Source organism: Ictidomys tridecemlineatus, chromosome 6 (genome assembly GCF_052094955.1).
Source record: "Ictidomys tridecemlineatus isolate mIctTri1 chromosome 6, mIctTri1.hap1, whole genome shotgun sequence".
Classification (NCBI taxonomy): domain Eukaryota; kingdom Metazoa; phylum Chordata; class Mammalia; order Rodentia; family Sciuridae; genus Ictidomys; species Ictidomys tridecemlineatus.
The window spans coordinates 103,736,309-103,757,340 of record NC_135482.1 but is presented as its reverse complement, the minus strand read 5'-3'; the positions used below and the strand labels follow the sequence as shown (position 1 = coordinate 103,757,340).

The following is a 21,032-nucleotide window of genomic DNA, read 5'->3' as shown; positions in this document are numbered from 1 at the left end:
ACATTAGGTTAAAATTTCTTTATTATGAAGCTTTGTAGGACCTTTAACATTCTGTTGAATGATAGGTCATATAGGGCGGGGTGAAGGGTACACGAAGGTTCATAATACTGTTTTTTTGTTTTGTTTTTCTTGGAACTGGGAACTGAACCCAGCAGTGCTCTCCACTGATCCACATCCCCAGCTCTTTTCTCTCCCTCCCTCCTTCCCTCCCTCCCCTTCCTTTCTTTCTGACAGCTTCTCGTTAAGTTGCCCAGGCTGGCCTCCTGCCTCAGCCTCCCCAGTAGGAATTACAGGTGTGTGCCATCATACCCAGCACATTATACTATTTTTGTGCATTTTTGACATTTTCCATAATAAGTTTTTTTAGAAATGTTGTTAATGGGCTGGGAATGAGCTCAGTGGTAGAACACTTGCAGAGCATGTGCAAGGCCCTGGGTTCGATCCCCAGCACTGCAAGAAAAAAAAAATACTGTTGACTACTGTGAGCCTATAGTAGAGGAAGAAATTCAACATGTGTTTCTCCTCTCTTGAAAAAGTGTAAGCTATGCCCTACTTGTCCAGAGCTGATCCCCGTGGACATGATCTCAGGCTCTGACCCTTATCCTTTAGAGGTTCAATCCTACACTCACTTCTTTTTTTTTTTTTTTAAAGACAGAGTGAGAGAGGAGAGAGAGAGAGAGAATTTTTAATATTTATTTTTTAGTTCTCGGCGGACACATCATCTTTGTTGGTATGTGGTGCTGAGGATTGAACCCGGGCCGCACGCATGCCAGGCGAGCGCGCTACCGCTTGAGCCACATCCCCAGCCCCCTACACTCACTTCTAAGATCACAGAACCCAGAGTTTCAGAAATGAAGACACACATGTCCTCATAGTACACATAATCCCTAAGACCCTGGCCATAGCCTTCTTCAATCCAATTCCCTGACTGCTTAGGTTTTCCGCTTCTCTGACAGATGGCTGCTTCCCTGAGTACCATTCCCATGAGGTTCTCTCATCTGCAGCTGGATCCATAAAATTGGGAGGTTAGAGGTTGATTCCCAAGGGCAAGGTGGCAGTGCTGAGGATGAAGATCAAACCAAAAAAGGGCACACAGGCTGAAAATAAACACTTTATATAAAGACATTCTCCTAAGGCAGATGGAACTCCCATTGTGGACCTCTCTGGGACTGCTACCCCAACCCAAGGAGAGTGTTACTAGGGACTAGGTAAGAGACCCATGAGAGGCAGCCTGTAAGCAAACTGACAGATAAAGAAAGTGGACCTGTCAGGCTGGAGTGGGGCCAGAATGGATCCCAGCTCATCCAACTTGGCCTAGAGTCAAGGTGCTGAACTCCTGGCTCCATCGAAGCACAAGGTCCTCACTTTTGGTCAGGGATAAAACAGTGTAAGTTTCATTCTGCAGACATCTCGTGCGGGATACCTACATGGGGATTGTGCATATAATCTGTGACACAGAGCCAGGTGCCAGGAATGTGTAGGTGAGGAGGTGTCAGAAGCATCACAAGAACCAGAGGTGGGCAGTAAAAGAGAAGAGGAAACTAAAAAAAAAAAAAAAAAAAATTTTTTTTTTTTTTCTGTATGATGGAGGAAATACCAAGTGGCTCAAACCCCTTCTTTTGGAAATCAGGAATCTGAAGCACAGAGGGGCACTTGACTTGTCCTAGGCTACCTAGTAAGTAAGGAAGCCAGATTAAAACTCAACATCCAATTTCTAGCCTACGTGTGATGTCCTCAGTGTCCTTCCCTCGTCTGCACCATCTTCCTCTTGAACCCTTGTGCCTGGGAGGAGGGACTTGCTTAATCCAGGACCAGAGGCCTGGAGGAAGCACCCTGAAGAGGTCTCTGACCTACAGACGCAAGTATAGAACTGGCTCCCCATAGCCCAACTTCTGGAAGAGGGGAACTCAGAATACACATACATGGTGTGGGTGACTGAAGGGCTGGCAGGAGGAGGTGGGGGCAGGTTGGGGTGCTCACCTTCCGATTCTGGTTTCTCATCAGACATTGCTGGCTTTTGAAGGAACAGTAGTTTGGATACTGGACATAGTCTGTGTCACAAACCTAAGCCAGGAGCAAGAGAGGGGAATATAAGAAGCCTAACAGAACATCAAACTCCAGGGGATACTGGCAATGGCAGAACCAGGGGCAGGGGTGTGGCTTTTGACAACCAGACCTTGCATACCTGGGATGCATCTCATTGTGCTTTCTGAGGAATAAGCCTCTGTTCCTCTGCCCTTTCCCTCTCACCCTCAGTCACAGATTGTTAAACAGCATTCAGGAGCTTGGAGAAACAGGATTGGCTGCCCTACTGGTCAGCTTGCTGGGAAACTGACTGAGGAATGGGAATGGACAGGTGGGTGGTTCAGGGTCAAGAATATGGGCTAGGGATGTAGGTCAGTGGTAGACTACTTTCTTAGTGTTTGTGAGGCCCTGTGTTCCACCCCCAGCAACAACAGCAAGAAGTTGTTCAGAACATGGGAAAGGGGACCCAAATAGTGGTCAAAATATCAGGGATCCTTCTGATGATGGTGAGGAGTGAGGAGGATGGTAGAAGAAACTGTTGTGTGACAGTGGGTCAATAACTTTCCTCTTTGGAACTTGCCTCCCATCTATAAATCCAGCGAGCAACTGAGACGATTTCTGAGACTCCTTCCAGGTCTAGAGGTTCAGGGACAATAGCTAGGCACTGCCCTGAAGCTCAGCACCAGCCTTTTCTCCCCACCACCCACCACCCCCAGTTGCTGTGGATGAAATCCAGAGCCTTGTGCATGTCAGACAAGCATTCCACCACTGAGTTATACTCCTAACCTCTACCAGCCCTTTCTTAAGATGGTCCTACTTTTCCTTGTCTGGGTTTTTCCTGTCAAACCACAGGAGGGAGTCTCAGCAACTACTGACAATCCTGCTAAGAAGTAACTTTGGGGAGAGGGGAGCCAAATTGCTGTCACTAAGCAGGGAATGCACTGGAAGTGTCAGGGAGGAGTCTGGCAGGCTAAGACAGGGATCACAGGGCCAGGCAGTATCCTCCATGTCACCTAGTCTTTTATCATAGAGATGAGTATAACTTTGACTGGATCCCCTATTTCTGTCTCTTGCCTCCCAGTCCTGTGCTTTCTCATCTGGCTGGGTTCCTACTGCTTTGCCAAAAACAATCAATCTTTTGGGGAGGTGTGCTATGGTCTGTTGGAATCAAGTAGGAGGTTCTGTGAGGAACTCAAGCCCCCTTCCATATCCTAGAGTACATACTTACAAGGAACTAGGGCAAAGGGAGGGGTGGGCTAAGCTTTGGGGTAAGGGTCTGACCTTGGTGGGGAAATCCCCATCATGGAAGCTAAGGAACTCAGTCTGGAGCCAGCTGGAGACTCGGACATCTTCACAGCCCTTTGTGGCAAGCCGGGCACACCAGAAGTCCATGCGGAGCCCACCATACAATTCCAGCCCATAAAAGCGGCCTGCTTCTGGGGACCCTACCTGTGGCACAGGAGACAGGCAAGAGGTGCACATCCCTTGCCCTCCCCTACAGGCCTCCCCACTACAACTTGCCTGGCCAGGTACCTGGGTGCCGACAGACACGCCCTGGGCTGTGAGCAAGGGGCTGAGGAAGGGTGTCTTGTGGGAAGTGTCACATTCTTGCCGCCGCAGGTTGTTCTCTGAGTAGCACTGCTCCAGCTTCAGGGAGCAGAAGGCACAGAGGGGACAGATAGATGTATGTCGCCGCCCAAGATTGTCACAGACCTGAGGGAGGAGTATGAGTGAAAAGTTGAAGCTGGGACTTGGTGGCTTGCCTTTTCCCCAACCTCAGCCCTCAAAGAGCGGCCCACAGAATATTTTTGCTTTAAGGCTCTTCTGATAGCTTCTCTGGATTTTCTCCCCATTTTCCTCTCCAAGGACCTTGCCTCAGCTATTTCTTCACCCTTTTCCTGGATGTGGATGTGGATGGTTTCTATTCTTGGGTAATTTTCATCTATGTGCAGGTGATACTCCACAAATTTTTTTGTGCTAATAGGGATTGAACCCAGCGGTGCTCTACCACTGAGCTACGTTCCCAGCCCTTTTTGAGAGGCTCTCACTAATTTGCTGAGGATGGCCTCGAACTTGTGATCTTCCTGCCTCAGCCTCCTGAGTCACTGGGATTACAGGTGTGTTCCACTGTGCCTGGCTGATACCCAAATCTTTATCACCAGCTCTGATCTCTTCCCTGAACTCAAAATTTTCATTGTCAAGTACATTGGAGAACTACCAATTGCCCCTAATTTATCTTATCTGAAAAGAACCCATAACCATCTTGCATTCTCTGCTAATGATAATGCTAATATTTGCAGAGAGGTGTCAGTGTTTTGGTACTATCTATATAGTCTCATTTGTCTTCTGAAGAACCCTGTAACAACAACAGAAGTACCAATACTATTTCTCATTCACTGATAAAGAAACTGAGGCTTTCTTTATAAGTAATTGTTAGATTCAGTACATTGTTCAAAGCCACATGTCTAACAAAAGATGAAGTTGGGACATGGATCTAGGTCCTTCTAACTCTATAACCTATGCTCTACAAAACACCTAGGTTTGAAACCTTCAGGTTTTTGGAAGATCTTCTCAAAGTGGAGTTACCCATCTCCTAGCTGGACTCTATCCTGATTGAGCTTCCTCATCACTACAGAGGGATCTTGCTAAGCAGTATCTTCAGTCAATTCCATCATCCTCCTTTCTCACCAGTGGGTACAGCTTGTAAAGGTGTATGGAATTTCTTATGTCACCTGCTTACTCTTTACAGAGGCACATAAGGGCAGCATCAAGTCCCTGACCCAAAATCTGCATTAAATTCCCCCTGCCTACAAAATTAAATACAAATGCTAAGACTGCCATTTAAGACTTTTAACATGTGTCTCCCTTTGCTCTGCTGCAAGTAAAATGCACTCTGCTGCACTCTTATCCAACTCCTTTAGAGAGTTTCTTTCATGACTCTGAACTTTCCACCCCCTCGCAATCCTGCCAGGCTGCTACTGGGTAATAAAGCCAGGGGCATTCCATCACCAAGCTATATCCCTAGTCATTTTTATTTTTTGAGACAGGGTCTCACCAAGTTGCCAAGGCTGGCCTTGAACTTGCAATGCTCCTCCTCAGCCTCTGAAGTAGCTGGGATTACAGGTGTGCACCACTGTGCTTGGCTCCCCCCTGAATTCCTGACAAATTTTTAAAAACCTCTAACTCCTTGCATCTTCCTTCTATAGGATGAATTCCCTTCCTGAGCTCTCAGCCTCTTAAAAGAAGAAACCATATGCTCATTCTGAGTCTGGAGATTTCTAGTTGCCTCAGAGCCTTTACCCATACTATACCATTTACCAGGAACCTTCCCTGGAGCTCCTTCTTTGCCTGGTTAACTTCTCTTGTCTCAGAGGAACAGATGTTAATCAGATTAACATCTGTTCCTCTGAAAAAGCACTCTCTAATCCTCCCAAACATGGAGAATCTCTCCCTCCATCCCATCTGTTCTCTGCACTTTGTTCTTATCCCTATTACTGATGTCTAGCCTGCCTGTTTCCTCATCTCTCTTTCCTACTAGATTCCAAGAAGACAAAGCATTGGATCTACTGCACCTCAATTACCTAATAGAGAGTTGGTGCTCAGTCAGTATTTGTTAAACAAGTGGATGAATGCATAATATAGTGGCTCTCAAATATCTGCTAAGTTGTATTATTTGAAAATAGTAGTGCCAGGCGTGGTGCTACATGCCTGTAATACCAGCTACTCCAAAGGCTGAGGTAGGAGGATGACAAGTTCAAGGCCAGCCTTGGCAATTAGGCTCAAAATAAAAATAAATAAACAAACAAACAAATAAATAAATAAAGGGTAGGGGAGTAGCTCAGTGTCAAAGCCCCTACTTCAAGTTCAGTCTCCAGTATTAAAGAAAAAAAGATGGCTCAATCTAGGAGCTGAGTGCAATGGCATGCACATATAGTCAGATACTCAGGAGGCTGAGATGGGAGGATCACTTGAGCTCAGGAGTTTCATACTAGCCTGAACAATTTCATCTTGAAAGAAAGGAAAACCTAAAGTATATTTCCTGGGAACAAACTTGCTGCATTTGGGTTGTTTGTGTTTTTTTTTTTTTTTTTTTTTGCTGGGAATTAAACCCAGGGCTTTGTGTATGCAAGGCAAGCATTCTTATCAACTGAGCTATATCCCCAGGCCTAGACTTGCTGTATTTGGAAAATATTTTGAGACTATAATCCTTTTACAGATTCCCTGGAATAGATTCTATGAACCTTTTGGAAAGGAGAGCTGCATCAGCTAGGTGCAACTAGGTATTGAAAATGGTGAACAGGATCAAGAGATGACTCAGAGCCTAACAAGTTAGTGGGCTGGAGGATGAATTCCAGACTAGGACCAAAGCCTTCCTCCTTGAAGATGGACTGACATGCTTCCAAAGGAGGACTTGGATAGAATCTCCACTACTATGCCTCATGTTTTCCTTGCTCATTCCCCTCTCCCATGGCCTCATGTAGTGCCAGACCCAAGGATGCCTAGTGGCACGTATCCATTAAACAGCATGGCAGGCATACCGTCTTCCCGAAACCAAGGATCTCCTCCTCTAGGTACTTCCAGGCCTTGGCTGTGGGGGTCATGATGCAGGTATTCTCCACAATCGAATAGCACAATATCAGCAAGGACTCTGTGTGGGGTAGTTGCAGGAGGCTGCAAGAAGACAGTACTGACTGGTGGGGATGAGCTGGAAGGCTGGAGCAGAAAGACATATCTACTTTCTTGCCCTCCCCTGAGCATCTGTTTTTTTTTTTTTTTTTTTTTTTTACTAGGGATTGAACCCACAGGCTTTCTATCATTGAGCTACATCCCTAGCCCTTTTTATTTTTTTGAGACAGGGTTTCACTGGCCATCCTCCTGTCTCAACCTCTCGAGTTGCTGGGATTACAGGCATGAACCTCCATGCCCAGCACAGTTATCCTTTGTCATATACCTTCAGCATGCTTATCATGGGGCCTTTAGTATGGGGCCTGAGAGGCCTCCGGTCAATTGCCTCCTTTTACAAATGAGAAACTGAGGTCCAGAATGGAGGAATAACTTTCTCACTGTTAGAATGCTAATCAGGGTCAGAGACAAGACCCAAACCCAAGCCTGGTAGCTCCAGGTTCAGGGCTCATTGTCCCACATCATGTAGAGAATGAGCACCTAGGTCAGGGATTAAGCCAAGGATAGGCATAGCAGTTGCTAGTTGTGCCTGAAGCGCTGGTAGGTCTGAGTGGGTTTGCAGGTCGGAGCTGGGAAAGTGAGCTTCTTGTTTTCAAAGAAGGCAGCAGAGATGTCAGGGCCCATGAGGGAGTCACAACTTCCTGTACCTGCCAGGGTTTTGACTTCTGCTCCAGTAGACATCCTCATCATATATTTCATTCATTTCATCTATTTCTTGTGCTGATTGAGTGACCTCTTGGGTGTTCTCCATGACAGGAGCAGGTTCTGCTTCTCGGACTCGGGGAGAAAAGGAGGGAGGGTTGGAAGACAAAGATTCAGACAGAAACTTAGCCTCTGCATTAGCCTGCAAACTAGACACTGTCTCAAGTCCCTCTTCTGTCCCCTGCTCTTCTTCCTGCTTTCCCTCCTCCTCTTGTTCCTCCTCTTGCTCTTCTTGCTCCTGCTCTTCCTCCTGCTTTTGTTCTTGCATTTGCTCTTTTTTGTGTTGCTCCAGTCTGTGTTCCTGCTTGTGATCAGGCAGTTGCTCTTGGCCTCCCAGGGACAAGGAGGATTGGAGCAGCTCCTCCACGTTGTTGTTCAGCCGCTCAGGCCAGGGCTGGAAGGCCTGCCGTTCTGTGGCTACCACAGGGTTTGGGAGGAACCAAAAAAGAGAAGAGAAAGAGACAGGCTTTTGGCACCTAAGTGTATGTTCACACATAAACACAAGGACAGTAAATGTAGACTAAAATTACATTTACCTACATAGTTAAGTATAAAAAACAAAAAATGAATATCAAAACGAAATATATTTCCATGGCAAATGTTGTGTTGGTGGTATGTGTCATACCTCTCTTACAGTGCTCTTCTTCCCTACCTCCCACCTCAAATGCAACTTTTTTTTCTCTCTCCCTAGGGAACAAAAAATATTCCAAGTAGCTAGAAACTAATGCTTTCTACTGGTGCTGGGAATTGAACACAGAGCCTCATGCATGCTAAGCACATGCTCTACCACTGAGTTACACCCCCAGTCCTAATCCTTTCTAAAATGAAGATGTTAGATTATAAAAGGTCCAGAGAAGTTCCAATGCTGGAAACTAGGAAAAATGGATTCAGGGTAGGACTGTAAATAATGGCAGAAGATATTCTGGGGCAGAAGAGCCATATCTGTATTCATAAATTCCTATTCTCCCTGTTCTACATTCTTCCCCTTCCCTATTACCAGTGACCTACATCCTGGCTCTGGAAGTTGTGGTAGGGTCTCACCTGTGATATGAGATAAAAATGGGGAGGTCATGGTGGTGGGTGCGACTTCTGCTGCAACCTCTACCTCCTTGTAAGTATTAGGTGAGAGAATGGATACTGGCTGGGAACACCGAACTCTCTGCAGGGAGAGAAGGAAAATGGGAAAGCCTTTCCCAAGGGCAGACTTCTGCTCTAGTGAATTGATCAGTCCCTTTCCCAAGATGGCTCATCCCTCATAGATCCTGGGAAAGGATGAAGGAACATGATCTTTGCTGGAACCCTCTAGTCCTGAGAAAGGGTCTCTCTGGAAGATAGTCCTGCCTCACTCTTCTGCTGTTGACTAGAATAAAATCACTGACCTATTAGAAGAAATGGAAGGGCTTGTCTCTGCCTCTTCCCATCCCTCTTCCCTACTTTTCTTGAAGTAACAGGGTTTTTAGACAGTATGAATGTCCAGGTGAGACTATTCATATATAATCTGAGCAAATGACTGGCAAAATGGCAGAGAGGAAGGATCTAAGGAGGATGTGTTGGAGCCCTTCCTCAACTCCCCATTTCCACTCCCTTGGCCCTGGAGTTATCATATCCAACCTTTCTCCTGGGCCTCACCTTGGCATAGTAGACATGGTTGGAGCAGCGATACTGAGTAAACTGGCAGAACGACTCAAACCAGGAGGCATAAGGAAGGTCGGAGCAGACAGCGCCTGAGAAGGGGCAGGAGTGGAGAAGGTGAACACACAGAGGGAAGGCCCTCTGGGGAAGGCCTGGGGAGAGTACAGTAGGAGACTCTGGGTTAGAGGCTGGCCATACCCTCCCGCTATCTCACATGAGCACAGGACTTCTGCCCTGGGCTTGGGTGAATTCTGGGTGTCTTGGTTTCCCCTATCTCACGTGAGTACAGGACTTCTGCCCTGGGCTTGAGTGAATTCTGGGTGCCTTGGTTTCCCCTCACCATCCGGCACCAAGCCGTGGTTTTCATATTGATCCAGCTGGACCAGAGTGGGGTTTCGGCAGCCATGGGTCGCACGAAGACGGCAGGTAGTCTCTGCCTTCCAGGTTGGGGTCAGCAGAGCAAAGAAGCGTTCATATTCGCTGGGGGAGAGAGGACTGCCTGGAGTAGAGGCTGAAGTTGACTCCTGGGCTGGGGCAGGTGCCAGAGGCAGGAGCAGCACTGAGGAGTAGGGTAACATGGTTGGACACACAGCAACCCCGAACCCGCTCCAGACCCAGGCAAATTAGGAACCGGGATGACCCTGCGGGTTCCCACTGAGAAGGATAAGGCAATTCTAGAGACAGGGGAAAGATCGGGAAGGATGTCAGAAGCAAGGGAGCGGACTCAAATCACCATGATAAAGCGTCTCAGAAACCATAAAAAAATGACTCTCAGGCAGTAGAGGGCGAGGGCTGAGCTCAGGGAGGACCACACTATTAGAACAGGTGGGAACCTCTCACCCTTCAGGAGAGAGAGAAGGAGGCCATCAGACAGTTTTGTCATGGCCCCGGAAGATCCGACCGACCGTGTTTCCTGGCCTCTAACCGGCCAAGCCACAGACAGCGGTGGTGGCGCGGGCTGGCGCGCAAGAGTGCAGGTGAGGCCCTACGTCACAAAGGGGGGGCCGCCACGGGGCCCAGGGGCGGAGCCAAGAACCCAAATGGCCAAGTGGCTGGAGGGCATCGCTCAGGTCAGGGCAAATCCAGCAGAATAGCGAAGGCCACCATTCATGTTCTATCTTCGATGAGGCCTGTTGTTCTTGATTACCTCATTTAATCTCCACAGTAATCCCAGAAGGTGGATCTATTATGATCCTTATTTTACATGCAGGGAAATCAGGGTTTAGAGAAGCAATTTGTCCAGATGGTGGAGAGACCTAGATGTGAGCATAGGCAGGGTTCTGTGGCTGGCAGTGATGGAATGTCCAAAACAAAGAGTAGGAGATAGAGGATGCCTCCAGGTAAGATATAGGTCAAAAGGGAAGACAACAGAAGGGTTCACAGGAGGGAGTGCTCCGGTATAAAGATGTCTCTGAAGCTCTAGGAAATGGATGCCAAGAGGGAGATGAGCAACACAATCCATTAAGGTATGGGAGGAAAATATCTGCTCAATGTTTAAAATAAGAAATCAAGCTAATATTTACTATAGTAGTACACATGTATAACACAAATACATCATTTATTGGAAATTAAGTAAAAAGATGTCTTATGGAGAAAAGATGCACAATATACAAAGTTCTGAGTCACACCCTCCAGCCAGTGTTGCGTTCCCCAGATTGAGAAGCTGTAGATGCTGGTGCACAATATTAATTCAGGTTTCTTGTCCTAATTCTGGGATGTCATCCTCCCACCTCTCATCCAACCCAGAGGGTGCAAAAAAGAATGCTTAGCACATGTACTGAAATAGTGTCTCTACAATAAACACAGCAGGCCAACACGTATAGCTTTTATTTACCTATCCAGGCTCCTTTTACACGTGAGTTATCTGCATTCCACCTTGCCCCCTCTCCCATTCAAGGTCAGGATGAATCCCCTTGGCATAGAGGATGGGTGCCCCTTCAATGAGGGCCACAGCCCAAATGATCCAGGGCATCCCCACCATGAAAAAACAGGAAGAGAATGGAGAAGAGAGTTCATACTTAGCTTCCCACAGGGTAGCAGGAGGAGGATTAAGGGAACCAGAGGAGTGCCCTATCCTACTTCCCCAGTCCTCAAATACAAAGCAAGGGAAATCAAGAGGACCCTTCCTCTGAAATACAGCACCAACCTCAGCATGGAGGCAAAAGGACAGTGGGCAAGCTTACTTCCCAACCAGGGGGAGGGCAGAAAGAGAACACATACCGTTAGTGGTTGCGGCACCCCTCCCTACCAGGGTTTGAATGCAGCCTCAGCACCGGGAATGGGGAAGGGGAGGAGAAGGGATGACAATACCGCACCATCCACTTCTCCCTGAACCCCCTGGCCCCAATACAGGCATTCCTCTGCCCACTAGCCCAGATCAGGGGATGTGGAAGAAATTGTGTTGGAATCCAAGGCCCTTATCTATTTCTTCTTCCGTTCTTGGGAGCAGCGTGGGCAAAACCTAGAAAGCAAAAACAAAGAGATGGGTGGGGGAAAGTGAGTGAAGGGGAAAGTACCCTATGCCATCTAGCTTTGCAATAGTCCAGTTAGGCTGTAACTTACCATTTCCCCCGAGGCTTGGTTGTCAGTCCCACACAGGCGAAGTGGAACCACTCAATGGAACACTGGAAAAGGAAGATGCAGTAGTTAGGAGCCTGGGTGGTGGAAAGAAAGCCCTCATAAAGATTCTTTAGGAGTGTACATATATCCCATCCCTTTGGAGACTTTCTGGAAGGCACATGGCCACCCATATCCATTGTTTTTTGTTTTTAAATATTTATTTTTTAGTTGTAGTTGGACACAATATCTTTATTTTATTTATTTATTTTTATGTGGTGCTGAAGTTTGAACCCAGGGCCTCACATGTGCTAGGTGAGCACTCTACCGCTGAGCCACAATCCCAGCCCCTCGTTTTTTGTTTTTGTTTTTGAGACTAGGTCTTACTGTGTTGCCCAGGCAATCCCTGAACTCCTGGGCTCAAGTGATCCTTGTGCTTCAGCCTCCTAAGTAGCTAGGATTACAGATGCATGCCGCCATGTCCTACTTTCAGCCATTGTCCTTCATTCTGAAGTCCCATTCTTCAATCATGGCTCCCCCATTTTAAACCCACTCCTTTCATGTCCCTCAGAACCCCACATCCTGAGGTAAAAGGTTCTCACATCAGGGTTGTCACAGCCAATCATCTCTCCATAGGAGACCTGGTGACAAAGGCAATAGGTGGGTTCGTTGGGATCCACAGGCATATCCAACACATCAGAGGGATGGACACTGCCAAAGGTCACTGAGGGCATCCCATACTCAGGACTTCTGTATGCCAAGAGGAAGAGAAATTGTCATTTGCAGGAAGGGAAGCTAGGACCTAAGGCTCTGAGGCGGTAGAAGGAAATCCTGGTGGGGCTTCTCCTCTCCATCCAGCAGACACCAAAGTGATGAGAAGAGTTATTAACAGAAAATAGGAAAAGTGGCAAAGGGCAGTGCAGTGTAGGGTGAGAGTGGGATGTCAGGAGAGAAGAGGATGTTACTTGGCGAAGAGTATGTCATCTGAAACACTCACGTGCGCACAAGTTTTAACTTCTTCTGGGCAGCCTTGGGTGCTTCTTCATCTGAGTTTTTCCCTTTGGAACGTGCACGGGCAGCTTTCTTCTCCTTTTGAGTCCGGCCTTCTAGGGAAGAGGGGGAAAGCCAGAAGGCAGGGAGATAGAAAGATGGGTTAAGTCCTCTTTCTTCCTCTTCTTTGCAACTTGGTATTCCTCCCTCATAGATGAAGAGCAGATCTCTTCTCCCTCAGAGTCCTCACCCACTCTCACAGCCCCGCCCCCCTCCTCACTCTTTTTGCCTTTGCTAGAAGAGCTGTCATAGTCACTTGACTCGATCTGTTTCTCCTTCAAATCAGCCTCAAAACGGGCCAGGTCTGTGTCCAGTCGCCGAATGTGTTTGTCAACCTGGGAGAGAAGGAAGGAGAAGGGAGAGATATAAGCCTGGTTCTAATTAAAGAAAAACAGGCTAAGGTAAAATCTATGGATCTCCCAGATCCAAAACAGATTCTGACAGCTGAAGGAGGGGTCTAAGACCCCAAAGATTAGATGGGAGGTAGTGGGGAGCCATGAACAGGGCCATACCATCTCATAGGTCTGCATGGCAAGCTGCACCTTGTCGTCACCAAATTCCTTGCACTTGCCATAGGCTTCCTGGATCTGTCTGAGAAGAGCCAATTTTTCCTCGGAGCTCAGGTTGCGGGCGCTACTCATATACTCAGTGGCCAACTTGTCAATTTCAGCCTTCAGGTCTACAACAGAGACAGAGGCCTGGTCACAATGGCTCCTGGGCGGCTAGATGAAACACACTTCTTGCTCTTGTTCCTTGGACTTTTTCCATTGACCATCATGACCTTTGAAATAAAACCTACTGAATGTTCACAGGAACTGTGCCATGTACTCATATCAACACTATTTGTTTTAAAGATGCCTTCAAGGTGTTGACAACATTGCTAGCATAGTTGGAACTTAAATTATTGCGATATATTGGGGGATTCTTTGCATACCACATTAATATGAAGTATACTTTTGTTGATGTTTGTACATGCTTCTTTACAGAGCTTGCTGCTTCTTGATCCATGAATGTCATTCCAAAGACTGCCTTGTTTATTGTCTCATAAGCATCCCTCAGAAGATCTGACAGTAGCAAACTAGGCTAGGTCATCTGTTGCTCTGGCTTTTGGGTCTCACAATTTAAAATTAGGCCCTCTCTCTTCTGCTTGCTTATTGTCCACATATTTTGCTCTCATTTGCAATTTGCTTATATTTTCCATCACTTCGTTCCTGTTTGTCCATCTTAGATATTTCTCCAAACAGTTTGAAAAGGTAGTGATATCCCAGGACACTAACTGAAGATGTATACTCCCTAATGTATGATAGGGCTCAGAAAAAAGTCTGACTTTGTAACACCATACAGCTGTGTTAACACAGGTAACGGGGAAGATCTGCAAACACGCTATGTTTACATTCTACTTCATTCCAGGCCTTTGAAAGCAGCTTTAAAAAAAGCATATAGTTCCATAATCTCCAGCTGGTTTTTGCATGAACTGAAGAGTCAGAACTGTATAAATTAGATTCTCTTCATTTGGCAAGCAGTTCTCACAGGTTGATGTCCAAGATTTTAGATGATGCTCACATTTTCATGAGTAAACTTAGCAAAGCAATTTAAAACACAGCTTCACGTAACCTAACACCAGCTTATTACATCCTTGAGCATGAATACAAAGGATGGAAGGTAAAAGCTATATATCCTTCAATGGGTATGGCGATAGCTCCAATAGACATCTTGGATCTTGAAGAGAACAACTTGATAACTGTAATGTAGCTTCCCTCAGGCTCCAGTAACTGCCTCAATATAGCCAAATATCCTCAATGTCAAGGCTGAAGATGTTATCTATTGCTTCTGTAAGATTGAAGAATACAGTGTAGCATCCTGATGTTAATTGCTTCTTCTCTTTTGTCTTTCACTCTCTTTTTAAGAACTTCTCATACAACAGAGCTCCTATCTACAGACATGAAATGTAATCTAAAACCAATGTAAATTTTGTGAGAATAACATTAACAGGGAAGCAGAAACACTATAGTTATCCTATAAGTATATTGGACACATACAGCAGAAGTGATGCTAGAATCAATTTTGGTTTCTTGAATTCTTCTTGAGGTGTAGATATAAAGAAAATAGCATCTCTTGAGTTCTTGAGGCCTTGTCTCAATACTTCATTTGTTATGGAAAAGTGATATAGAAATGAGGATCAATAACCTCTTTTAAGAATTCCAAGAGTTTTAAAAAAACTCATAGTTCTCCAAATCACACCAGATGTCGTGGTAATAGCAAGTAGGAAAATAAATGATTACACACACTCATCATACATAAGAACTGCTTACTCTTTACCTACCCTCTGTTCTTTGGTCAAGGTCCCTCATAAGTTGAAAGTTTCTCTGTAATTCAAATGGGAGGTTTTCAATACCTAGAGAATAGAGAGAAACATAATTACTGGACTATGCACAGATCTTGGCAAGAGCTCTACCACTGAGCCACACCCCTAGCCCCCATATTTACAATTTGTGTGTGTTTATGTTTACATGTATGGGGATAGGGATGGAATCCTGTGTTTTGGACATACTAAGTATGTAATTCTTACCACTATGCCACAACCTCAGCCCTTTATATATAATTACCACTATGCCACAACCTCAGCCCTTTATATACATCTTTTTAAAGTGCAATTCCATCTTCCCTAATTTGAACCTCTGGATTTGTGACAGCATTCATAGTTCCTTTCTTTCAAGAGTCATATTCACTTCTCTCTCCTCCCAACTATTTCTCCACCTCTGCACAACTATCCCACGCTTCTCTTCAGTGACTTTAGAAATCAGCCTTTCCCTTTCCTCTATTTTTTAATCTCTGTCTCCAAGCATCTTGCCCTCAACTTACAAATAACATCATGATATTCTCTACTACTCATCACAGATAAGCCAATCAATTTTCTATAGGGTAGACCAAATGCTCTTTTAAAGAACAGAAACCAGTGATAGAGTGCTTAGGTAGCATGCATGAGGTCCTGGTTTTCATTCCCAGCACTGCAAAAATAAAATAAAAATTAAAAAAGCAAACCAGTGCATGTCTGTAATCCCAGCTACATAAGAAGTGGAGGTAGGAGGACCAAGAATTTGAGGCCACCTGGGCAAAATAGTGAGATTCCATCTTTAAAGAAAAGCAAACCCAATCAAGTCACTTATAACCTTCCAGTAACTTCCTTTATTTTTTGGTACTGGGGACTAAACCCAGGGATACTTTTACCACTGAGCTACATCCCAAGCTCTTTTTATTTTGAGATAGGGTCTCTCCAAGTTGGTGAGGCTAGCCTTGAACCTGTGGATTGTTCTGACTTAACCTCCTGAGACAATGGGATATAGGCATGTGTACCACACCTGGCAACCTTGCAGGAACTTCCCATTGCTGGTTGGATGTTCTACACTTTCTAGCCCCAGTCATGTCAGTTTTCTCTTCTGCTCCAATCATATTGGCCTTTTCTGAGAGCCTCAAACTTGCCAGCAGCATTCCAAAAGCTATCTTCTTTCCCTGGAATGCCTAGTCTTCCTCATTCCACTTCATCTCTTTGCCTACTAAATTTGTAAGTTTTTCTAAACTCAGCTCAAACCTAACTTTCCTAGACTTTTGACAAGTGCCCGATATATAGGCTATGAAGGTAGCCCATCTTTACCTTTTTTAGTGCTTATCCAACTGTAATTAAATAATTGTGTAATTAGTTATTTGGTGTCTGTCTCCTTAGCCCTTCAAGAGGATGAAAACATGTATCTTATTTTCTTCCATTTCCCTAACGTTTACAAGTATAACTTGAATACAAAAGGTACTCAGTGAATACTTGAATAAATGAATGAAAATATTTAAGCCTTTCCCATACAAGAAAAATCTCTTCCCATGACTCCATCTAAACTTTTTTTTTTTCCATGCTGGGCATCAAACCCAGAGCTTATTCGTGCTAGGCAAGTTCTCTACCACCGAGTTACATCCCCAGCCCTTTAAAAAATTTGTTTCCGGGGCTGAGGATGTGGCTCAAGCTCGTCTGGCATGCGTGCGGCCCGGGTTCAATCCTCACCACCACATACAAAGAAAGATGTGTCCACCGAGAACTAAAAAATAAATATTAAAAAATTCTCTCGCTAAAAAAAAACAAAAACAAAAAAACCCTTGCTTTTAAAAAAAAAAATTTGTTTCCCTTTTTGAGACAGAGTCTTGCTAAGTTGCTTAAGGCCTCTCTAAATTGCTGAGGCTGGACTCAAACTTGAGATCCTCTTGCCCCAGCCCCCCAAGTCATTGAGATTACAGACATGTATCACTATGCTTGGCCATACACTACTTTAAAATGCAAACTTGTTAGCTTGCCTTAAAAGACTTTGTCCAGCTGGGACAGTGGCACACACCTGTAATCCCAGTGGCTCAGGAGGCTGAGGTGGGGCGTCACAAGTTCTAAGCCAGCCTCAGCAACTTAGAGAGGCCCTAAGCAACTTACTTAGCAAGACCTTGTCTCAAAATAAAATACAAAAAAAAAAAAAAAAGGGCTGGGGATGTGGTCAGTGGTTAAGTGACCCTGGATTCAATCTCCAGTACAAAATAAAAAGACTTTATCCAATCTAGCACCAATGTCTCTCCAGTTTCACTTCCTTAACTCTCACCTTAAAGTCATATATATCAAATATTATGAACTCAGTTTACCTAACCTAGCCACAAACCTATCACAATACCTGTGCTGATGCTTTCCCCAACCTGGAACTCCCTTTCTCTTTCCACACAAGCAAGTAAGCACTTATCCTTAAGACCCTATAAATATATGTCAGTAAAGCTTTACCTATATCCCCAGGTAATCAGCCCCTCTCTCAGGTAATCAGTGTTGCCAACTGTCCTTTAAATCTACCCCAATATTTTGCTTGTCAAACTTTTAAAATTATTTATTTGCATAATCTGTTTCTTACTAGTTTGTGAGCTTCTTGAGGGCAGGGGAATGTGTCTTACCTATTTTCTTATATCCCCATTGTCAAAGCATTATGTTTCTCAATAAATTTGTTGAATGAATGACTCTCAACACTAAAACGTTAATTACACAGGGTGACAGGATTTGTGAAAGCATAGCTTACACAAATGGGGTAAACACCACCAGATTTTCATTTGATAGGAATTGGATTTGTATTCAGTGAGAAGAAGCGGTCCAGTTTATCACCAGATAGTGGTCGCTCATGCCCACCCCCCTATGAGATGCTACTTCTGAGAAAGAACAGATTGCATAAGCAAAGTCTTTGCCGCTACCCCAAATGACAATGGTGATACCGATTCTGAACGACTTCGGCAGAAAAAACCTACCCTGAGATTTGAGACCCTGAAAAATAGGGGTACCAAAAAATTTCCCTGCTATGCCTACAAGCCCTTCAAGACCCGCGACCTTGGGCCCCATCGCTCAGCCCCTCCCAGGTTTACACCCAACAGCAAGGCCTCGATCCTACTGCCCCGCCTCCTCTTTCTTCACACCCTCCAATATTTCCTCCCACAGATCCCCTTCATAATAGTGACGACCTCGCCATTAGGACTTCGGGGCCATAGATTCTCTCAGCCCTGATCCCCCCACCACTCTATGACCCCTGACCCCCTCCTCCAGACTGCTCTTACTGTCCAGATAATGTTCCAAATACATCCCCGCAGCCATCTTGAAGCAAAACAAAGCAACTTCCGATACGCCCCGGAAGTGACTGAAACGCGACAGGCGCTGCCGCTAATCTTGGTTTAAGAAACTTTCCGTCCTTAAAACAACTTCCGCCCTTACCCGAGAAGACATATCCGCCTGACGTTGAAACTTTTTCTTTTGCGTGAGGAGTCACGACCGCCCACAGCGAGGCTGCTGTAGTTCACTTCCGCCCTGAGACTCGGGTGCGCGACCGAGACAGTATGACGTCATGGGAGATCGCCATTTTGCATTTTCTAGCAAACTTTTTATTTTCCCTCCAAAACGAGAATGTGTGGTAATGGGGGGAAAAGACGGTTCTCTTTAGGATCGTATTCTGTATATATCTTTCCAGCAACTGGAGAAGTTCAACTTATTTTACTTTTGCAGATTACGAATCTGGTGACCAAAGCAGTTTCCAAGATTTTATCCAAGGCAGTGTGTTTCTTAAGAAGCTATGATGACACAAGTCATCAGGCCTTGTGTGATTTAAACCCTCTGCATTCCTGTTCAATTACATGAATATCATCTTTTAGGTTATTGTTATTGTGGCGCCGGGCACGGAACCCAGGGCTTCGCCCATGCTAAGCAGGTGCTTTACCACGGAGCTATATCTGCATTTTTTAGTTGAGAAAGATTCATAATTACAAATAAAGCTATAATTCTGCACACTTTTTGTCAGGGCTCTCTTGCCACTTTTTCAATTGGGGAGATCCCTATTTTTGTCGTTCCCCCCGCCCCTCCGCCGCCGTTTTGGGTGATGTAGGATTCAAGCTCAGTGCTTTGCACATGGTAAGCAAATATTCTACCACTGAGCCACAACCCCAGCCCCTAATTTCCCTTTCATTTTAATTTCTACATAGTAATTATTAAGGGATTGGGAAACAGAGTTTTATTACAACTCAGATGGCAGCCATCCTAGTTAGCTAACTATAAAGAACACAATTATTATTTTCATCGCAATCAAAAGCAATCAAGAGGGCTTGACAGGCTGCTATCACACTGAGGAGTCAAAATTCAAAGCCCATATGCCAAGTTGTGTAAGGTAGTATCTTAGACATAGGTGTCACCCCGAAATTACACTTCCTTCATAATGACATTACACGGCAGTTTTTTTGTTTTGTTTTGTTTTCTTTTGCAGCAGGCGTAGGGAGGTTGAAGTCAGGGGCACTCGACCTCTGAGCCATATCCCCAGCCCTCTTGTATTTAGAGACAGGGTCTCACTGAGTTGCTTGCTTGAACTCGCAATCCTGCCTCAACCTGGAGCTGCTGGGATTCCAGATGTGTGCCATTGCACCCAGCGTGGCAGGCTTTTAATATGATGATTTTCAGCCACACAACTTAGACCAAATATGTGAAGAAGGGTGAGATTTACTAGTGAGCAGGCACTAAGATAACAGCAATCTAAATACGTCATTCTGTCATGCTCTTCAATAATTTAATCTCTGTGCCTATTTACTTCTCTATACAATGCCATAGTACCTACTTCATTCGGTCATTGCAAAGAGTGGGTGAGGGATAGGAGTTTTTAGAGTAGATTCTAGTTCCAATACTGGTGAAAATAGGGCTGTCAGGAGCTTCTCTATAAAGTTGGTGGGAAAGAAAAAAATAATACTCAGGAAGCTAATAAACAGTGGCATGTTTGGTTATATGTAAAACATTCATTAGTGTCAATCTACATATTGAGACACTATCTTGAATGCCCAATCCCAAAGTTAAGTGGGGATTATTTATTTATATCCCAGTACTTAACGAATACTGTGGGCCAGCAGACACAGACACCACCGGTTCTCAGACATGGGAGCTTGGTCATTTTTTCAGTACTGTAAGAAAGGAAACTAAGGGCTGGGGATGTGGCTCAAGCGGTAGCAAGCTCGCCTGGCATGCGTGTGGCCCGGGGTTCGATCCTCAGCACCACATACAAAGATGTTGCGTCTGCCGAAAACTAAAAAAAAATATTAAAAAAAAATTCCCCCCCTCTCTTAAAAAAAAAAAAAAAAGAAAGGAAGGAAACTAAAACGTTTTCAGAAAGTATTCTTGGAAGTTATCTAACTCAATACTGGTCAATAGTAGAGTCTGTGTGGGAAGTCCAGATGATTTCCTACTCCCCAATGCTATTAACCCTCCTTCATTGTGAGGTGTATTGATAACCACTATATTATGGACACTCAATTGTGTTTTATACTGTTCATCATATATAACCATTAACTTGTTATGGTTCCCACTACTGCAAACCTCTGGTTTTCGGTGTCACAGAGCAACTGGGGAGTTATAGGTCCATTCAAGGTCTTGCTTCCATTTTTTTTAGACAGGGAACAGAGATGTTAACACATAACTGAAATCTTGTTCTTATCTATTTAGAGGATGCAATCCTCATGACAGATCTTCATAAGCAAAGATTCCACTTGAATAAAACCAAACCTTTCTGAAGCAGTGGAATCTCACACATGGAGCCTCAGCACACAAGTATTCATTTTTCACACACTATGGAGTAAATCCTTAGTACTGCCCTTGAACAATTCCCCAAATACTTTTTTCATACTCACTCGCTCACATCAGTAGCTCCACTCACTGCCTCTGATCCTTTTACATGAATTTATTTCTATACAATGTTCTAAAAACATCCCTTGGTTTGTACACAAGGTTTTTTTTTTTTTTTCATTTTTAAATTGCTTTATAACAACTGGTTTCCTGATTTTTTAAGTGTTCTTCTTTCTGAAAT

At 44.8% G+C, this 21,032-nt stretch overlaps 2 protein-coding genes across 10 annotated transcripts; both read right to left on the bottom strand.

Moving 5' to 3' along the window:
* Positions 1-3: 3 nt before the first annotated feature.
* On the bottom strand, positions 4-10,441 carry Acrbp (acrosin binding protein). 6 transcript variants are annotated; one of them, XM_078015335.1, is made up of 10 exons: positions 9,383-10,441; positions 9,040-9,134; positions 8,452-8,569; positions 7,356-7,827; positions 6,564-6,696; positions 3,559-3,738; positions 3,307-3,474; positions 1,981-2,064; positions 1,265-1,423; positions 4-1,097 (listed from the first exon to the last, which is right to left on the bottom strand). In XM_078015335.1, the coding sequence occupies exons 1-9, from the start codon at positions 9,618-9,620 to the stop codon at positions 1,301-1,303; spliced, it is 1,611 nt and encodes a 536-aa protein (XP_077871461.1). In that variant the 5' UTR covers positions 9,621-10,441; the 3' UTR covers positions 4-1,097; positions 1,265-1,300. The 6 variants fall into 6 exon arrangements, with proteins under 6 accessions (XP_077871461.1, XP_077871462.1, XP_077871463.1 ...); XM_078015336.1 differs by having other exon boundaries at positions 4-1,060; XM_078015337.1 differs by lacking the exon at positions 1,265-1,423 and having other exon boundaries at positions 4-1,060.
* A 412-nt stretch (positions 10,442-10,853) lies between these two features.
* Positions 10,854-18,404, bottom strand: Ing4 (inhibitor of growth family member 4). 4 transcript variants are annotated; one of them, XM_005338333.4, is made up of 8 exons: positions 18,259-18,404; positions 14,972-15,043; positions 13,161-13,327; positions 12,869-12,983; positions 12,596-12,704; positions 12,201-12,348; positions 11,605-11,666; positions 10,854-11,503 (listed from the first exon to the last, which is right to left on the bottom strand). In XM_005338333.4, exons 1-8 carry the CDS (start codon positions 18,293-18,295, stop codon positions 11,464-11,466), a joined length of 750 nt encoding a protein of 249 aa, XP_005338390.1. In that variant the 5' UTR covers positions 18,296-18,404; the 3' UTR covers positions 10,854-11,463. The 4 variants fall into 4 exon arrangements, with proteins under 4 accessions (XP_005338390.1, XP_005338391.1, XP_005338392.1 ...); XM_005338334.4 differs by having other exon boundaries at positions 12,596-12,701; XM_005338335.4 differs by having other exon boundaries at positions 12,878-12,983.
* Between the last annotated feature and the right edge of the window lie 2,628 nt (positions 18,405-21,032).